Here is a 20,910-nt window from a genome sequence, read left to right on the forward strand (position 1 = left end):
ATGAGTATCTGAATGAGGGAATATTTGTGAATGGGTACCTGTGAATGAGTATGTATGGATGAGGGGATGATTATCTGTGAATGAGTGAATGAATTAGTATCTTTGAATGAGTGAGTATCTTTAAATGAGTAAATGAATGAGGATCTGTGAATGAGTGAATTAATGCTTGTGAATGAGTGAATGAAAATGTGTGTGATAGCATGGATGTGTTAGGGTTCTCACTCTTCCCCCATTCCACTACTTGCTTCTCTGTGTTGTAATTGAACACCTCAGCTAAGTTTAATGAGCAGTCTGCATTCCTCTGTTTACTCTGTTACCTGCTAATAAACCAGCATCTTTCCTGCTATAATCTAGCTTTCTAAGCTGCAAGGGTCTGTGCGTCTCTTCCCTTGCGTGGTCTCTGATGTCAAGCTGCTTATCCATGTTTAATTCTGGCCTTGCTGACTTCCCACTCTGGTTCCTGATCCCTGGCTTTGTTCTTGTGTATCCTTCTCTCCGGTATCCTGACTTTGGCTCACCTGAGTTCCCGTTTTGGCTGCTGTGTAATGCCTTTTTATTTATTATTTTTAATAAAATGTGTGATTTAACTGCATCTGGTTTTGTGGTTCCTGACAGGATGTGTAAGTAGGGGAGGCATGGCCAGTGGCGTCTCCAGCTTTCATATTTAGGGGGGGCACATGGGGGGCCAGGGACCAAAGTAGGGGGGCCAATTATAAAACGGTACATATACACTATATATATATATATATATATATATATATATATATATATATATATATACACATATACACACACACGTTAGGCAGTTATTTCTCATTCTTTAATATTAGCCCCTGCTGACAATATATATAAATATGAGACCCTGCTGCCGATATATAGAAATATTACACCCTGCTTCTGATATATATTAATATTAACCCCTGCTGCAGATATGTATTGATATTAGCCCCTGCTGCGGATATATACTTATATTATACCCTGCTGCCGATATACATAAAAATTATACCCTGCTGCCGATATATATTAATATTTGGCCCTGCTACCAGTATATATTAATATTAGCCCCTACTGCCAATATATATTATTAGTCCCTGCAGCCAATATATTGATATTAGCCCCTGCTGCCGATATATATATATAAATACTAGACCCTGCTGCCAATATGAATATAAATACCAGACCCTGCTGCCAATAAATATTAATATTAGCCCCTGCTGCAAATATATGTTAATATCTCCATCTCCCTCCCTATCTATCCTATCTATCCCCTCTCCCTCCCAATCTATCCCCTCTCCCTCCCAATCTATCCTATCTACCCCCTCTCCCTCCCAATCTATCCTATCTATCCCCTCTCCCTCCCAATCTATCCTAACTACCCCCTCTCCCTCCCAATCTATCCTATCTAACCCCTCTCTCCCTCCCAATCTATCCCTATCTACCTCTTCTCACTTCCTATCTACCTCTTTTCACTCTCTAACCCCCTCCTAACTTTCTACCCCCCCCTTGAAGTTCACTTACCTTGGGCTTGTAGAAGTCCAGTGGAGGGATCGCGAGGTCTCTGTCTTCCTGGTTCTGCTGCAGCGTGCGCGGCTTCATTGCTGAGCGCCGGATATGACATCATATACCGGCGCTCGGCTTGAAATGCCGGCACTGCGACCAAGGCAGAGGCCTCGCGGTCGCGGAGAAGAGTGAGAGGCGCCGAACGGTCGCAGAGAACTTATTCCTCAGCGACCGCTCGGCGCCTCTCTCTCTCCTCCAGATCTATTAAAAAAAAAAAAAAAAAAGACGGCGTTTCAATTGGGGGGACACACCGGGGGGCACAGCATGATGTAGGGGGGGCCATGGCCCCCTCTGGCCCCCCCTGCCGACGCCACTGGGCATGGCACAGGGAGGCTGTTTGAGGCAAGGATGGCACAAGATGGTTCTATGCTTCCTATGCATCCAGTCTGGGTGCTAGGCAGGTCTTGTGGATGCAATCTGGGTGCCAGGACTGACATTATATTAAAAGGGCAGGGGTTTTGCTGGTTGGGGGTATTAATTCACAAGGGGGTGCTGGCTGGGGTCATTACATAAATAAAAGGGGGGCTGGGTGTTGGGATAAATAAGCAATTTAGAGCTGGCTTGGGGCAATAAACAAGGGTGTGGGGGGAAATGGGGATTTAATTTACAATGGGGGCTGGCTGGGGCATCACACAAATCAATACTAAAAGTAGGGCTGTCTTGTGGGATAAATACACAATCTGGGGCTAATTTTTAAGTTGATAATTTTGTATGGCTCGTGAATGATGTTCTAAATATCCAAATGGCCCTTGGCAGAAAAAAGGCTCCCCACCCCTGCTACATAACATCCATTTTAGGTTAGCATTAGTCTGAAAAACAGTTTTTATGTGGCCATCAGGTACTGAACTTTGCCTAAGTGTAAGAACACTTATTGTACGCTGTAAAACAATACAGTTCAATAACCTCTAAAATGTTGTAAAATTTACTAGGGGATCAGAGAGCATTCCAAACTCATCACTTATAAAAGCCATAAAGCTCAATAATTGATTATGTCCTTCTTTGGAGTTGACTTGAATCGCATCTATCTAAGGAGCAAAAGGGTGTTTATTGGGGTCACTTAGAAATGTCCTCGTTTTTGTAAGAGAAGCACATTTTCCCCATTATAATAATCTGAAATGGACCAGAAGTACGGTGTAGATGTTTTTACTCTTGTTATTATTGTAGCTGAAAACAGCTGGGTTCTAGTGCAATATCTTCATAGGTGTACAGAGGCCTTTTATCACTCCCATCACTCATCTGTTCGTTAATCCAAGTTTAATTTTAAAAGTCTGATAATTAGAAATTTCTAGAATTTACCTTGTTTTCCATGAAAATAGCTACAGTATCTCACAAAATTGAGTACACCCCTCACATTGTTGTAAATATTTTATTATATCTTTTCATGTGACAACCATGAAGAAATGACACTCTGCTACAATGTAAAGTACTGAGTGTACAGCCTGTATAACAGTGTAAATTTGCTGTCCCCTCAGAATAATTCAACACACAGCCATTAATGTCTAAACCTTGGCAACAAAAGTGAATTCACCCCTAAGTGGAAATGTTCAACTTGGGCCCAATTAGCCATTTCCTCTCCCCGGTGTCATGTGACTTGTTAGGGTTACAAGGTCTCAGGTGTGACTGGGGAGCAGGTGTGTTAAATTTAGCAAGGCAGGGGTCGTCTTGAAGGTGTGTTTGGATCATTATCATGTTGGAATACTGCCCTGCAGCCCAGTTTCTGAAGAGAGGGAATCATCCTCTGCTTCAGTATGTCACAGTACATGTTGGCTTTCATGGTTCCCTCAATGAACTATAGCTCCCCAGTGCCGCCAGCACTCATGCAGGCCCAGACCATGACGCTCCCACCACCATGCTTGACTGTAGGCAAGACACACTTGTCTTTGTACTCCTCACCTAGTTGCCGCCACACACGCTAGACACCATCTGAACCAAATAAGTTTATCTTGGTCTCTTCGGACCACAGGACATGGTTCCAGCCTCTGCTGACCTTCCACCCCTTCAACCTCTGCAGCAAAGGGCCCAAGTTGGACATTTCCACTTATTGGTGTACTCACTTTTGTTGCCAAAGTGTTAGACATTAATGTCTGTGTGTTGAGTTATTTTGAAGCAACAGCAAATCTACAGTTTTGTTAGCTTGGAAAGGTGTTTTTAAGTAGCGTTAAAACTACATTTTTCAATGTTTGCAATCTGTTTGATGTGAGTATACTAATGCATTTGGATATAACTATTTGGTCTTTGGCAGCACTCCCTTATAATAAATGCTAGGTGCTTCCCTTTTGGACTGGTTTGTATTTGAAGCTCTGATCAGGCTTTGGGTTTAGCACCCCTCACATGTGCTCCATGAACGTGTCCAGAGAAACCCATACATTGCAGGAGTGTATGTAAAATAGGAAAGCCTTTTGATACGTGGTAAGTAATGTATTTGGAGAGATTTAGCTCCATATAGGCAACAGTATTTACCCACCTATCTTGGAGTACCTTGGTGTAGTGGTGGGCTAAGCATAATAGGGCCATATAACGCGACTAAATCTCCAATTTTGTTATCTCGGAAATGTGTTTTTAAGTAGCCTTAATGAAAGCTATAGTTTTGAGATCCTCTTATTTCCTCTGACTGACCAAAATTATGTAAAATCAATAAAAATCAGTGCTCTTGCTGCGCAGACCTCTGCTGCAGCTCCCACATGCCCTCCTTGTGACACTCTGCAGCTGAGTGACTCAAGGGGACTGTTCTGGTAAGTGGGCAGGTGGTTCTGCCTTGATCAAGCTCCTGCCCAACTCCAGCCACCCTCCGAACACAGATGTCCCAACCTGAACACATGATATGTTAGGAAGTATGGTAAGATATAGCCAATATAGGCAATATTGTTACCTGACTAGATGCTTTCTGTGCTCACTTGTGGTGTTTTGTGGTGGTTTTTTTGTGCAAGCCTATTAAGGTTTAGAGAGCTCATGTGTGTTTTCTTTAACTAAAAGTATGCACACGGTCTCTTGGAAAAGGCTATGACTGCCACATGTGTTTTCTGCTATATTATTGAATCGTTTTTGCAGGGCTGGATTCTCTATAAGGTAGACTAGGGTGCCATTTTTTAAGGCTCCCATTTAAAACAAAGGGGAAGAAGCTTAATGTTATGTCCTTTACCCCATGCATGCACACTACCCATGTAGGAAATAAAGTAGTTACTTCCTATATAAAAAAAAATATATATAATTTATTAAAAGATAAAGCGTAGCTGGAAAGGTTAATAAAATCCTGGAATTTAAACACAAGACTAACCTGAAAATAACAAACCCAAATTGGCATGTTAGATGGGCCAATTGTTTATTACCTACTGCCAAGTCCTAAGTTTCTGTGACAGAGAATCAAAAATCAGTGAAAGCCACTCATAACAAATACCTCTTATATATATAACAAAGTTTACAGGTGAGATTAAAATTTAAACTCCCCAATATCACTATGCATTGAAGTTTTCAAAAAGATAAATTTGAATCCACGATGCATAAGACAGTAGGGGAGCATGGTGAAGTTAGTTCACAAATAATCAGCTCTTCTACAGCATCCAGATCAGAATAAACACGGTGGAAAAATCAACTAGAAAGTAGAAACCCTCTCCACTAACTGAATGCTGGTAAAATAGTCTTCTGATTTTTCTGTGACGTCAAGCATTGATGAGGCAAGCAGCGTCCAGTCAGCTCAGCCTAGCATTCAGCAACATTGTAAGATTGGTAAAATAGAATTAAGATGAGTTGCTTCCAACCTTTGTCCCATGCAGTTAATGTTTCTTCAAACACGACCTTCTGGCTTCCGAAGTGAGGAAATATAAAAAGCGATCATCTCCAATCCTTGTTCCAGCAGCACCTTCTCCTTCCACAATGGCCCAGGGCTTCTTTGTTGGCAAAGTAATAGCTGTTGTTGTTATCTTGTTCGCCATTGCTTCTGTGGCTGCTATAATAGCTTTGTCAGTTATTTACGCCGAAGTTAAGGCAAAAAACCATCATCTGACCAAACCAACAGATGCAACAAGCACAGCTACAACGAATGTCACTTTGGGAAGCAGACCCACCAGTCCCACAAGTCCCAGTCCCACCAGTACCAGTCCCACCAGTGCTCCAGCTGATGAACCATGGAACCGTTTCAGACTTCCAAAATCTCTTATTCCCTATCACTATGATGTTGAACTGAAGCCAGTTCTTGAAAAGAATTCTCAAGGACTTTATATCTTCTTCGGAAAAAGCACCGTTTACTTCACGTGCAAAGAAGCCACAAAATATGTCGTCATTCACAGCAACAAACTCAACTTCACAACACCTACTAAAGCTGTTCTTAGAGATGCCGCTTTTACTGATCTTCCCGTATTAAGGGTGGATGAAGTGCCAGTGACTCAGTATTTGGTGGTTCATGCTGTTAACAACCTGGAAGTTGGTAAAAACTATTCCCTGTTCACCACGTTTCGAGGGGAGCTGGCAGATGACCTGGCTGGATTTTATCGGAGTGAATACGTGGAAGATGGACAAACCAAGTAAGATTTAAATTCGGTCCAACAAAGGCATGAAAAGAACGCTGAGTAACATATGGTTCTTGGGTCTTTACCCAACTCTGGTACTGGGAGGGTTAAATCTAAACTTAATGAATTGTTATATTTAACATTATAATAACATGTATAGTGTTACATTGTAACACAATATTAGTTATGGTATGGTAATGGTAACAGTCACTGCTGTCACCAAGTAATCTGGATTAGGCTAGGTTTCCACTTGGGTTTTTGTCCGGCGTTTTTTTCTTGATGAAAAACGCCAGGAAAAACGCCAAGAAAACTGCCACCGTATTTACCTGCGTTTTGGCGTTTTTTCTGGAGTTTTTTCTGGCGTTTTAGCCTTTCTGTGGAAATTGCTTTTTTTGACCTTAGGCAGTTTTTCCAGCCTTTACAAGTTAGAAGTTTCACCCAGCTAAAAGGGATTAGGATAAATGGCAAGTATCTGCCCTCTCCTGATGTCATTTACTTGGTAGACCCTTTTGTCTCTTTTCTGTGGTTTGTAAGGCATGCTTTATTCCGAATGTCTGCTCCTCTGGGAAGATTGGCCCCAAATGATGGTGCAAATTGTTTGCTGTTGCTTTTGGCACGCAGGATCCAGTTGATGCGTCGGGTATGTTTGTTTGTAATGGCATGTTTGTTCCAAGTGGTGTAAAATTCAATATGAACCAGCCCAGGACTTTGTTTTGTGTGAAACTGTTTGTTTTCAGCCTATTTCTCGTAGGACACACAGATACTGGGTCCATCCTCTGCATTGTAACTGTGGAAAAAACGCCATAAAAAACGCCAAGGCAATAAACCCACATGGCTTTTTCATGGCGTTTTTTTCTCTCCCATAGACTTCTATTGGAGAAAAACGCCAAGATTTCTTGCAAAAAACGCCAGAGTGTCAACATGCTGCGATTTTGAAAAACTGCCACAGAGCCCAAAAAAGCAGAAAAACGCCAAAGAGGACTGAAAAAACGCCAGACAGAAAAACGCCAAGTGGAAATGGCATTTTGCGATTTCCTATTGAATTACAGCTAACATCTGGCTGCAGCCGTTTTTCACAAAAAAAACGCCAGGTGGCGCTATTGGCGTTTTTATGGGCGTTTTTATGGGCGTTTTTAGCAAAAAAAACCAAGTGGAAATCTAGCCTTAAGCTAGGTTTCCACTTGGGTTTTTGTCCGGCGTTTTTTTCTTGATGAAAAACGCCAGGAAAACTGCCAAGAAAACTGCCGCTGCATTTACCTGCGTTTGGCTAGGTTTCCACTTGGGTTTTTTTGGCTAAAAACGCCTATAAAAACGCCAATAGCGCCACCTGGCGTTTTTTTGTGAAAAACGCATGCAGCCAGATGTTAGCTGTAATTCAATAGGAAATCGCAAAATGCCATTTCCACTTGGCGTTTTTCTGTTTGGCGTTTTTTCAGTCCTCTTTGGCGTTTTTCTGCTTTTTTGGGCTCTGTGGCAGTTTTTCAAAATCGCAGCATGTTGACACTCTGGCGTTTTTTGCAAGAAATCTTGGCTTTTTTTCTCCAATAGAAGTCTATGGGAGAGAAAAAACGCCATGAAAAAGCCATGTGGGTTTATTGCCTTGGCGTTTTTTATGGCGTTTTTTCCACAGTTACAATGCAGAGGATGGACCCAGTATCTGTGTGTCCTACGAGAAATAGGCTGAAAACAAACAGTTTCACACAAAACAAAGTCCTGGACTGGTTCATATTGAATTTTACACCATTTGGAACAAACATGCCATTACAAACAAACATACGCGACCGGATCCTGCGTGCCAAAAGCAACAGCAAACAATTTGCACCATCATTTGGGGCCAATCTTCCCAGAGGAGCAGACATTCGAAATAAAGCATGCCTTACAAACCACAGAAAAGAGACAAAAGGGTCTACCAAGTAAATGACAGCAGGAGAGGGCAGATACTTGCCATTTATCCTAATCCCTTTTAGCTGGGTGAAACTTCTAACTTGTAAAGGCTGGAAAAACTGCCTAAGGTCAAAAAAAGCAATTTCCACAGAAAGGCTAAAACGCCAGAAAAAACTGCAGAAAAAACGCCAAAACGCAGGTAAATGCAGCGGCAGTTTTCTTGGCAGTTTTCCTGGCGTTTTTCATCAAGAAAAAAACGCCGGACAAAAACCCAAGTGGAAACCTAGCCTTTTGGCGTTTTTTCTGCAGTTTTTTCTGGCGTTTTAGCCTTTCTGTGGAAATTGCTTTTTTTGACCTTAGGCAGTTTTTCCAGCCTTTACAAGTTAGAAGTTTCACCCAGCTAAAAGGGATTAGGATAAATGGCAAGTATCTGCCCTCTCCTGATGTCATTTACTTGGTAGACCCTTTTGTCTCTTTTCTGTGGTTTGTAAGGCATGCTTTATTTCGAATGTCTGCTCCTCTGGGAAGATTGGCCCCAAATGATGGTGCAAATTGTTTGCTGTTGCTTTTGGCACGCAGGATCCGGTCGCGTATGTTTGTTTGTAATGGCATGTTTGTTCCAAATGGTGTAAAATTCAATATGAACCAGTCCAGGACTTTGTTTTGTGTGAAACTGTTTGTTTTCAGCCTATTTCTCGTAGGACACACAGATACTGGGTCCATCCTCTGCATTGTAACTGTGGAAAAAACGCCATAAAAAACGCCAAGGCAATAAACCCACATGGCTTTTTCATGGCGTTTTTTCTCTCCCATAGACTTCTATTGGAGAAAAAAAGCCAAGATTTCTTGCAAAAAACGCCAGAGTGTCAACATGCTGCAGTTTTGAAAAACTGCCACAGAGCCCAAAAAAGCAGAAAAACGCCAAAGAGGACTAAAAAAACGCCAAACAGAAAAACGCCAGGTGGAAATGGCATTTTGCGATTTCCTATTGAATTACAGCTAACATCTGGCTGCATGCGTTTTTCACAAAAAAACGCCAGGTGGCGCTATTGGCGTTTTTATAGGCGTTTTTAGCTAAAAAAACCCAAGTGGAAACCTAGCCTTAGAGCGACTTCTTTACTCTTACTTTGTTCTCTCTCCTGGATCTCTGCTCTGCCATTTTTTTACTCACTCCTAGTCATATATAAAACGTTAAGGTAGATTTACTCTTATGATGCATGTTAATAATTCAAGTACACGATGAATTTTAGAATAAGCAGTAAAATGTAGTTATTTTGTCAGGAAAAATGCAATCATTTTGGTGAAAAAAAATCTTGTTCCCTACCTGAACATCAGAATCATTTTCTTTAGCATTTAGCAGATTCTGTCAGCATTAACCCCATAGTCCTGTATTACAGATGTGCTTCAGGGAAAACAAATCAACAAGTACATAGTGAACTAATAGACAGTAGGGTACCTAAAGGGTGGCGGTCCGGCCCGGGCGCTACTTATCATGCCCGGTGGGCCACAGCTTACCTCTGAGGATCTTCGCACTCTGTGCGAGGAAACTCTTTTTCCCGCCCAGGTTCCTGCTCCTCCTGCGAGGAAAAAGTTTTCCCACACAAAGTGCTTGGCTGTCGGGCCGCATAGACACCCGCGCCGTCCCGGTGATGCTAGGCCGGCCAGTGGACCAGTAAAATCTGCCAGAGAGGTAGGGGGTGCGGGAGAATGAATGGGTGAATTAATGGGTGTTTAGGAACAGAAATTGGACAGACAGGCTGATAAGGGGGCAGATGTGGCACATGCAGGCTGATTTGGGGGTTCAGAGGCGGCACAAGCAGGCTGTTTCAGGGGCAGAGGTGGCACAAGCAGGCTGTTTCAGGTGCAGAGTTGGCACAGGCAGGCTGTTTCAGGGGCAGAAGTAGCACAGGCAGGCTGCTTCAGGGGCAGAGATGGCACAGGCAGGCTGCTTCAGGAGCAGAGGTGGCACAGGAAGGTTATTTTAGGGGCAGAGGTGGCACAGACAGGTTGTTTCAGGGGCAGAGGAGGCACAGGAAGGTTATTTTAGGGCCAGAGGTGGCACAGACAGGTTGTTTCAGGGGCAGAGGAGGCACAGACAGCCTGCTAAAGGGGGAGCAGTGGCACAGGCAGTTTGTTTTAGGGCAGAGTCCTACCATGTCAATGTCTGGCCCAGTGTACAGTGATGGGAGTTATGCTGTACCATATCAGTAAATGTTATTTATTTCAACATATTTAAATATATTATATATATAAGTTCAGATTTCTAGTTTTTTCCATATACCCCAGCTGGTAGCACAAATAAGAAATGAGACCTTTTATAGACATTTTTTCTGCTAATCTTATGTTTTTGGTATTAGGATCATTGCCACCACTCAGATGCAGGCTCCTGATGCCAGGAAAGCATTTCCCTGCTTTGATGAGCCAGCAATGAAAGCAACATTCAACATCACCCTTATACACAAGCCAGACTATGTAGCTCTATCAAACATGAATCCTATAGGTAAGTAAACATTGTCAATATCAGTACCAGTACTGTAACAGGGGACCAAGAATATGTAAAGATGTAGTTACTGCAGAAATCAAGAGAAAATCCTGAAAATCCTTGCTTACAATAAGCTTACCATGTATGTAAGTTTGTTGTACCATGCGTTTAGAAATAGCACTTGAAATGTTTCAAATTGCCTTACAAGTATTGGAGATTTTAGAAGAATATCTTTAAATCCCCAATGTATTAAACTCAGGGATGATTAAATGCAGGGGTGTAACTAGAAACTAGACTTGGGCACCAGGGGGCTCTTCGTGTTCGTCTTCGTGCTCGTCTTCGGGGAAAAAAAACCCTTCGTATTCTGCGAATATTCGCCCGTTCCTGTCTTCTCTTCAGGCGAATATTCGCGGACATTCTTCGTGCTCGTTTAATCTTCGTTTTCTTCCCGGTTGCCTAGCAGGGGTTAATACGGGGTTAACAACACATCGGAGCAGCAGCAGCTGCCGTGAAGGAACGTGTGTGCAACTCTATTGGTCGTTTCGGCAGGGGGCTGGTCTGGCATCAACTAGTGAATTGCAGAACGCACTTCATTTGTTGATGGCAGGCCAGCCCCCTGCCGAAACGACCAATAGAGTTGCACACACGTACTGAGGTGTACTGTACACAAAATGACCTAGAGACAAATGCTCCAAGGAACTTGGCCTCCGTTTATCATACACAATCACACATCCATAGATGTTTAATAAAAGAATAGGGATTATTTTACATTTTTAAATTGATTTTGGACCACTTGTAATACATGCCTAACATTTGCTACCTATTTACAATGGCATACTTTGCAACAACCCAACTTTTACTGGACAGGACTGGAAAAAAGCAGGACTGTCCACCAAAATCTTGGGTGTGTTGGCAGGTATGCGGATGGAAAAATGTTGGACAAGAACTAAAAAATAGCTTAGGGTTAATGTACGGTTATGTTTAAGATTAGTAGCAGTGCACTGCTTTGGTTAAAGATGTATTATGTCTAAATAATAATTTAATTTTAATTTTAATGTTTTTTTTTAAAAAAAATTAGGGGTTTATTTAAATGTATTTTAAAGTTAGATTTATTATTTAGTACTTTATTATATTTATTTAATGTTTATACTAGTGCTACCTACCGAGCTATAACTACCAACGTGTATTTGCATACCTAGTTTAGCTAAATTAGATGGGACAGGACTGGAAAAAAGCAGGACTGTCCCTGAAAAAGTTGGGTCTGTTGGCAGGTATGTGGATGGAAAAATGTTATAGTATGAAGTGTGAGTTATAGCGTTAATGCTAGTGAGTGTAGAAATGAAGGCCAGGACAAATAACAAGAGGAAAGGTCCTTGTGATTTGTGCATTGTACGTGTATGTGTTATGTGTGTTATGTGTGTTGTCACTTGTCACTGGGTTATATGTGTTATGTGTGTTATGTGTTATGTCACTGTGTTATTTGTGTTATTGTGTGTGTTATGTTTGGTTGGTTGGTTGTGTATCAGAAGGAAAATAATGAAATGGAAATGGAAAAGGAAATGGAAAAGGCGAATGAGTGGGCAATTGGCGACCCACTCACCTGTTTCACCCCAGAGCAAAGCATCCAAACACTGTCAGTCCTAGACGTTTGGCAGCAGACTTCCAGAGCTCAGACACAAGGCCCTAGCGTAAGCTGGCCACTCCGGCGGAGGTAGCAGGCGTTGCCACACCGCAAACAGACGCAGCCAGAGGGGAGAAACTGCCCTTACCACTAGGGACATTTTGGGCATGACTCTAGCCAGGAAGCGAACTGGCAGAGAAGAGATGCTGGCACCACCACCACCACCAGCAGCAGCATTGAAAAATGGGAAAGGCGAATGAGTGGGCAATTGGCGACCCACTCACCTGTTTCACCCCAGGGCAAAGCACCCAAACACTGTCAGTCTTAGACGTTTGGCAGCAGACTTCCAGAGCTCAGACACAAGGCCCTAGCGTAAGCTGGCCACTCCGGCGGAGGTAGCAGGCGTTGCCACACCGCAAACAGACGCAGCCAGAGGGGAGAAACTGCCCTTACCACTAGGGACATTTTGGGCATGACTCTAGCCAGGAAGCGAACTGGCAGAGAAGAGATGCTGGCACCACCACCACCACCAGCAGCAGCATTGAAAAATGGGAAAGGCGAATGAGTGGGCAATTGGCGACCCACTCACCTGTTTCACCCCAGGGCAAAGCACCCAAACACTGTCAGTCTTAGACGTTTGGCAGCAGACTTCCAGAGCTCAGACACAAGGCCCTAGCGTAAGCTGGCCACTCCGGCGGAGGTAGCAGGCGTTGCCACACCGCAGACAGAGGCAGCCAGGGGGGAGAAACTGCCCTTACCATTAGGGACATTTGATTCATGACACTAGCCAGGAAGCGAACTGGCAGAGAAGAGACACTGGCACCACCACCAGCAGCAGCAGCAGCAGAATTGGGAAAGGCGAATGAGTGGGCAATTGGCGACCCACTCACCTGTTTCACCCCAGGGCAAAGCACCCAAACACTGTCAGTCCTAGACGTTTGGCAGCGGACTTCCAGAGCTCAGACACAAGGCCCTAGCGTAAGCTGGCCACTCCGGCGGAGGTAGCAGGCGTTGCCACACCGCAGACAGAGGCAGCCAGGGGGGAGAAACTGCCCTTACCATTAGGGACATTTGATTCATGACACTAGCCAGGAAGCGAACTGGCAGAGAAGAGACACTGGCACCACCACCAGCAGCAGCAGCAGCAGCAGAATTGGGAAAGGCGAATGAGTGGGCAATTGGCGACCCACTCACCTGTTTCACCCCAGGGCAAAGCACCCAAACACTGTCAGTCTTAGACGTTTGGCAGCAGACTTCCAGAGCTCAGACACTAGGCCCTAGCGTAAGCTGGCCACTCCGGCGGAGGTAGCAGGCGTTGCCACACCGCAAACAGACGCAGCCAGAGGGGAGAAACTGCCCTTACCACTAGGGACATTTTGGGCATGACACTAGCCAGGAAGCGAACTGGCAGAGAAGAGATGCTGGCACCACCACCACCAGCAGCAGCAAAATTGGGAAAGGCGAATGAGTGGGCAATTGGCGACCCACTCACCTGTTTCACCCCAGGGCAAAGCACCCAAACACTGTCAGTCTTAGACGTTTGGCAGCAGACTTCCAGAGCTCAGACACTAGGCCCTAGCGTAAGCTGGCCACTCCGGCGGAGGTAGCAGGCGTTGCCACACCGCAAACAGACGCAGCCAGAGGGGAGAAACTGCCCTTACCACTAGGGACATTTTGGGCATGACACTAGCCAGGAAGCGAACTGGCAGAGAAGAGATGCTGGCACCACCACCACCAGCAGCAGCAAAATTGGGAAAGGCGAATGAGTGGGCAATTGGCGACCCACTCACCTGTTTCACCCCAGGGCAAAGCACCCAAACACTGTCAGTCTTAGACGTTTGGCAGCAGACTTCCAGAGCTCAGACACTAGGCCCTAGCGTAAGCTGGCCACTCCGGCGGAGGTAGCAGGCGTTGCCACACCGCAAACAGACGCAGCCAGAGGGGAGAAACTGCCCTTACCACTAGGGACATTTTGGGCATGACACTAGCCAGGAAGCGAACTGGCAGAGAAGAGATGCTGGCACCACCACCACCAGCAGCAGCAAAATTGGGAAAGGCGAATGAGTGGGCAATTGGCGACCCACTCACCTGTTTCACCCCAGGGCAAAGCACCCAAATACTGTCAGTCTTAGACGTTTGGCAGCAGACTTCCAGAGCTCAGACACTAGGCCCTAGCGTAAGCTGGCCACTCCGGCGGAGGTAGCAGGCGTTGCCACACCGCAAACAGACGCAGCCAGAGGGGAGAAACTGCCCTTACCACTAGGGACATTTTGGGCATGACACTAGCCAGGAAGCGAACTGGCAGAGAAGAGATGCTGGCACCACCACCACCAGCAGCAGCAAAATTGGGAAAGGCGAATGAGTGGGCAATTGGCGACCCACTCACCTGTTTCACCCCAGGGCAAAGCACCCAAACACTGTCAGTCTTAGACGTTTGGCAGCAGACTTCCAGAGCTCAGACACTAGGCCCTAGCGTAAGCTGGCCACTCCGGCGGAGGTAGCAGGCGTTGCCACACCGCAGACAGAGGCAGCCAGGGGGGAGAAACTGCCCTTACCATTAGGGACATTTGATTCATGACACTAGCCAGGAAGCGAACTGGCAGAGAAGAGACACTGGCACCACCACCAGCAGCAGCAGCAGCAGAATTGGGAAAGGCGAATGAGTGGGCAATTGGCGACCCACTCACCTGTTTCACCCCAGGGCAAAGCACCCAAACACTGTCAGTCCTAGACGTTTGGCAGCGGACTTCCAGAGCTCAGACACAAGGCCCTAGCGTAAGCTGGCCACTCCGGCGGAGGTAGCAGGTGTTGCCACACCGCAGACAGAGGCAGCCAGGGGGGAGAAACTGCCCTTACCATTAGGGACATTTGAGGCATGACACTAGCCAGGAAGCGAACTGGCAGAGAAGAGACACTGGCACCACCACCAGCAGCAGCAGCAGCAGCAGCATTGGAAAAGGCGAATGAGTGGGCAATTGACGACCCGCTCACCTGTTTCACCCCAGGGCAAAGCATCCAAACACTGTCAGTCCTTGGCGTTTGGGAGCAGACTTCCAGAACTCAGACACAAGGCCCTAGCGTAAGCTGGCTACATTGGCGGAGGTAGCAGGCGTTGCCACACCGCAGCAAGTGCAACCAGGGGGGAGAAACTGCCCTTACCATAAGGGACATTTGAAGCATGACACTAGCCAGGAAGCGAACTGGCAGAGAAGAGATGCTGGCACCACCACCAGCAGCAGCAGCAGCAGCAGCATTGGAAAAGGCAAATGAGTGGGCAATTGACGACCCGCTCACCTGTTTCACCCCAGGGCAAAGCATCCAAACACTGTCAGTCCTTGGCGTTTGGGAGCGGACTTCCAGAACTCAGACACAAGGCCCTAGCGTAAGCTGGCTACATTGGCGGAGGTAGCAGGCGTTGCCACACCGCAGCAAGTGCAACCAGGGGGGAGAAACTGCCCTTACCATAAGGGACATTTGAAGCATGACACTAGCCAGGAAGCGAACTGGCAGAGAAGAGATGCTGGCACCACCACCAGCAGCAGCAGCAGCAGCAGCATTGGAAAAGGCGAATGAGTGGGCAATTGACGACCCGCTCACCTGTTTCACCCCAGGGCAAAGCATCCAAACACTGTCAGTCCTTGGCGTTTGGGAGCGGACTTCCAGAACTCAGACACAAGGCCCTAGCGTAAGCTGGCTACATTGGCGGAGGTAGCAGGCGTTGCCACACCGCAGCAAGTGCAACCAGGGGGGAGAAACTGCCCTTACCATAAGGGACATTTAAGGCATGACACTAGCCAGGAAGCGAACTGGCAGAGAAGAGACACTGGCACCACCACCAGCAGCAGCAGCAGCAGCAGCAGCATTGGAAAAGGCGAATGAGTGGGCAATTGACGACCCGCTCACCTGTTTCACCCCAGGGCAAAGCATCCAAACACTGTCAGTCCTTGGCGTTTGGGAGCGGACTTCCAGAACTCAGACACAAGGCCCTAGCGTAAGCTGGCTACATTGGCGGAGGTAGCAGGCGTTGCCACACCGCAGCAAGTGCAACCAGGGGGGAGAAACTGCCCTTACCATAAGGGACATTTAAGGCATGACACTAGCCAGGAAGCGAACTGGCAGAGAAGAGACACTGGCACCACCACCAGCAGCAGCAGCAGCAGCAGCATTGGAAAAGGCGAATGAGTGGGCAATTGACGACCCGCTCACCTGTTTCACCCCAGGGCAAAGCATCCAAAAACTGTCAGTCCTTGGCGTTTGTGAGCGGACTTCCAGAACTCAGACACAAGGCCCTAGCGTAAGCTGGCTACATTGGCGGAGGTAGCAGGCGTTGCCACACCGCAGCAAGTGCAACCAGGGGGGAGAAACTACCCTCTCCATTAGGGACATTTAAGGCATGACACTAGCCAGGAAGCGAACTGGCAGAGAAGAGACGCTGGCACCACCACCACCAGCAGCAGCAGCATTGGAAAAGGCAAATGAGTGGGCAATTGACGACCCGCTCACCTGTTTCACCCCAGGGCAAAGCATCCAAAGACTGTCAGTCCTTGGCGTTTGGGAGCAGACTTCCAGAACTCAGACACTAGGCCCTAGCGCAAATTGGCTACACCGGCGGAGGTAGCAGGCATTGCCACACCGCAGCAAGTGCAACCAGGGGGAGAAACTACCCTCTCCATTAGGGACATTTGAGGCATGATTTCAGCCAGGAAGCGAACTGGCAAAAGATGCTGGCACCACCACCAGCAGCACCGTTGGAAAAGGAAAAAGGTGAATGAGTGGGCAATTGACGACCCGCTCACCTGTTTCACCCCAGGGCAAAGCATGAAAGTCTGTCAGTCCATGGCGTTTGGGAGCGGACTTCCAGAACTCAGACACTAGGCCCTAGCGTAAATTGGCTACACCGGCGGAGGTAGCAGACGTTGCCACACCGCAAACACGTGCAACCAGGGGGAGAAACTACCTTAAACATTACAGATAACAAAAATGAACTTTCCAAGCTAAGAGCTGGGTAACCCAACTTGGGCAGATTGAATTTAAGGAAGGCAATCTGCTCCATCAGATGAGGTGCCATGCGTGAGCGCTGTGGACTCAGTATGTTTCCAGTCATAGAAAACACGCGCTCACTTTGAACAGTGGTTGGCGGACATGATAGTAGCTGCTGCGCAACCCATGAGAGTGCAGGCCACACACTCTTCTTTTCATCCCAGTAGCTAAGAGGATCAACATTAGGCGCAGAAGGAACTTCACAGAGGTAAAGTTTGACCATTTCAGCAGCACTACTCTCCTTTCTGCTGCTAGCTCTGTCAGATGGTCCAACTATACTCCCAAGTGCCTCTTCCCAAAACGCAGCTGCTCCACTCAGCTGTGTTGTACTGCTTGTGGCACTGCTGCTGATGCTGCTGCTAGGAGTAGCAGACCACATCATCTCTTCCTCCTCCTGCACCTCTCCCTCCTCGGACAGCATTCCCATTTTACGCTGCCAGTCACGCACCTTGTTGACCAATTGCTCCCGGTAGCTACTGAGAACATTAAATTTCAAAGCCAGCTTTCCCTTAATTCTTGGATCGCAAAGGCACGCTAGCATCATTTCGGGACTCTCTTCCATTCGTTTGCGAAGGTGTACTTTTAGCAGATCATTCAGCTTCCTGACTATGGCTGCTACGTCAGGATGTAGAGTGCCACCTTGAACAGCCTCACGGTTTCCAAGGAACACATCCATCTTGCTGCCTAGATGGGAGAACACTGGGATTACCTGGGCCAGACTGGCAGTGTTTGAGCTTAAATTTTCTGTGGCATCCCTGAATGGTTTAAGGACTGCCACTAGCTGGGCGATCACTGTCCAATCCTCCCTATTCAATGGAGAGGTAATCCCAATATTGTGCTCTGAGGCAAGATTATGGATTGCCCTCTGCTGCTCCAAAATCCTCTCGAGCATGTCTAACGTGGAGTTCCACCGTGTACTGACATCCTGACGTAGGCAGTGTACGGGAAGACCTGACCTCTCTTGCTCTTCCCTCAAAAGTTGGCTAGCCTTAACACTATGGTGAAAGTGCCCAGCGATCTTTCTGCAGCGGGACAGAACTACTGCTGCCACATTAGTTCCTTCTGACATTGCTGCCTTCACTACAAGATGGATGATGTGGGCTGCACAGCGCACACCAACAATATGACCATCTCGCAGCGCTTTCACCATATTGGCACCTCCGTCAGTTACCACAAAACCAACTTCAACATTGGTGCCCGCCTCTGCTCCCACCCAAAGGCTAAACATTTTCCTCATCGCATGCAGAATGTTTTGGGAAGTGTGCTTTTCATCCATCACTTCTGCATGGAGAAGGAAAGATCGGTAGCCTGCTGCAGCAGCTTCCTTAGACACACCGGGCTGCCACCAGTGTGCTGTCAAAGAAAGAAAGGCATGCTGGCCGCTAGGTGCACTCCACAAATCTGTAGTGAAATGAACAGACTGACCAGCAGCCTTGGAAAGCTCCTCTTTCACTGCTGCAACACAGGACCGATACAATGAGGGGACAATGTTCCTGCTGAAAGTGGAACGTGACGGAACTGTATATTGTGGAGCCACAGCCGCCATCAATTGTTTGAAAGGCTCCCCTTCGATCATAGAGAAGGATGCCCCTCCAACAGCAATGAACTGACCAATCAGTCGCGTTACTTTATTGGCCTGCTGTTTGGGCATTGACCTTTTGGATTGGAATGCCACAAATTGTTCCAGGGTGGGCTGGACATGCAGTGCTCCAACCTGCCTTGGTCTCTGGCTGCCAGCACTAGTTGCTGCTGCTGCTGCTGCTGCTGCTATTGGCTCAGAAGAAGAAGCTGTTGGGGTTTTTCCATGGCCACCAGCTATGCTGCCTGCACTAAGTTTTACCTCTGCATCTTTCCCCAATAGCACAGCGTTGTGTTGAGTGCTGAGGTGATGCTTCATGCTAGCACTGGTAAAATGGCCAGACACTTTCCCTCTGCTTATTAGCTTCCCACAATGTTTGCACTTTCCATAGCGCCCTTCTTCAACATTTTCAAAGTGCTCCCAAATTGGGGCGCGCATAGCCTTGGAGTGTGCCTTGGGTGCTGCTCTTACTGCTCGGGGTGGATGAACAGAGGCAGAACTAGTGGTGGTGGGACTGGTGGTAACAGTACTGGCCATAGTGGGACTGCTAATTGCTTTAGATTTGCTAGGTTTTGCTGCTGCTGCTGGTGGTGGTGATGGTGATGATCGTAGCGGAGAAGGTGGAGGCTCAGGGGAAAATTGTGCACTAGTCATTTGGACACTGCTCCCTGAGGAATCTGATTCCTGACCACTCATCTCCTCTACTTCCTCTGGCTCATAGTCTAGCTCTTCATTAGCCAGATCGAATGGAATTCCTGCTAGGCTGGAGCTAAGACTGATATCGTCGTGAGACTCGTGACTAGTAGTAGTGCGAGCAGGAAGAATAGACTCTGCACTTGGCCTCTCAGTCTCAGGCTCCTCTGCTACCTCGCTAGGTGGAGTTCCACTATGTGTAGCCCTCTCTCTAACTGTCTTTACAAAAATTTTGTAAGGACTTGGTGGCTTGCTAGAGGTACTAGGAGGACATGGCGTGGCGGTACCAGTGGGAACAGTAGGCGCAGCACTAGTGGTGGTAGAGGCGGGGGTGGTGGTGGTGGTGGTTTTCCCTACAAAGGAATGAGATCGCTTTGGTTTGGGACCCCTCTGAGTCTTGCTGCTAATTTGGCTCTGCTTGGTACCTTGCATGCTGCTGGTGGATGGGGAAGATGCTGCTTGGGGCAAAAGGCACTTCTTTTTAGTCACTGGGCTGGTACTACTTGTGCTACCCTTTAACTTTGAACGTGCTTCTGGTGCTTTAGGCTTTCCGTAAAAAACCATAGAGCTTGTGGGCCTAGCCGCACTACTACTGCCTGCTTTTGGTGCCTTTCCTTTACTTGATGATCCTTCAAGCAATGCTTCCCCAAATGATAAGCGAGAGCTTGGCCTACTTGGCCGACTAGACTGACGCAAAGGCTGCATCTTAGAGCTGGTGGTGGTGCTGGTGGTGGTGCTGGTGGTGGTGGTGGTGGTGGTAGATGGAGCTTGTCCCTCCTTAGTCCCAAAAGGAGGATCCATTTCAAATTTTGTGTTGTGTGTGTAGTGTAGTGTAGTGTAGTGTAGTGTTTAAAAAACTATAAAAAAAAAAATAAAAAAATAAAAATAAAAAAAAGGAAAAACGAATTAAAGACAAAAAAATTAGAGGAAGTTCTCTTCAGTGCTACTGCTTAAAAAGTAAAACTATGCACTACTGCACTGTGCTGTGTGCAATCTGCCAAAATCCTAAAGTTATTTAAATTATTAACTCAAGATTAACTATTTAATAACTAGCAGTATTTTATTTTTAATTTGAATTTACACGGGCCTAAGAGCTTAGCCTACCACTATGCTAGCCTAAAGCTATATTTCCTTACTATAAGTCTACCTCTAGGCAGACGCTCTCAAACCCACTAAGCTAAAGTGAGGTTAAATCAGATTCAGTATATGATTTATTAATTAATATTAAATTATATAATATTAATAGATTAGAACTAATTTACTTATATATTATGTATTATAGATAGAAGAATATAGATTATGAATTAGAATTTAGAATTAGAATTATGAATTAGAATATTATTATTTATAATATATTATAGATTAAGATTAAAGAAGATTAGAATTATTTTAGTACTACAGCTAGTAGCTTGAAGCTTTGCTTAGTACAGCTCGTCACAGTCAATTTTTCTTGAAAAGAATTAGAAATAAAATAAAATGTCACAGCAAAACAGTTAGCTTCACTGCTTGCTGCACTCACTAGCCCAACAAGTTCACTTCACTGATGGAC

At 46.2% G+C, this 20,910-nt stretch overlaps 1 protein-coding gene across 2 annotated transcripts in view; it reads left to right on the forward strand.

Moving 5' to 3' along the window:
• The first annotated feature begins 5,412 nt into the window (after positions 1 to 5,412).
• The window catches only part of LOC128492370 (aminopeptidase N-like), a 31,313-nt gene continuing 15,815 nt past the window's right edge, over positions 5,413 to 20,910 (forward strand). Inside the window, exons 1-3 of one of the 2 annotated variants that reach the window (XM_053464899.1) lie at positions 5,413 to 5,632; positions 5,672 to 6,077; positions 10,304 to 10,446. In XM_053464899.1, the coding sequence (XP_053320874.1) occupies positions 5,431 to 5,632; positions 5,672 to 6,077; positions 10,304 to 10,446 (751 nt within the window). In that variant the 5' untranslated portion in view covers positions 5,413 to 5,430. Of the gene's footprint in view, positions 6,078 to 10,303; positions 10,447 to 20,910 lie in introns of both variants that reach the window. The other variant, XM_053464898.1, reaches the window with a different exon arrangement.

The sequence above is a fragment of the Spea bombifrons genome, chromosome 4 (assembly GCF_027358695.1).
Source record: "Spea bombifrons isolate aSpeBom1 chromosome 4, aSpeBom1.2.pri, whole genome shotgun sequence".
Classification (NCBI taxonomy): domain Eukaryota; kingdom Metazoa; phylum Chordata; class Amphibia; order Anura; family Pelobatidae; genus Spea; species Spea bombifrons.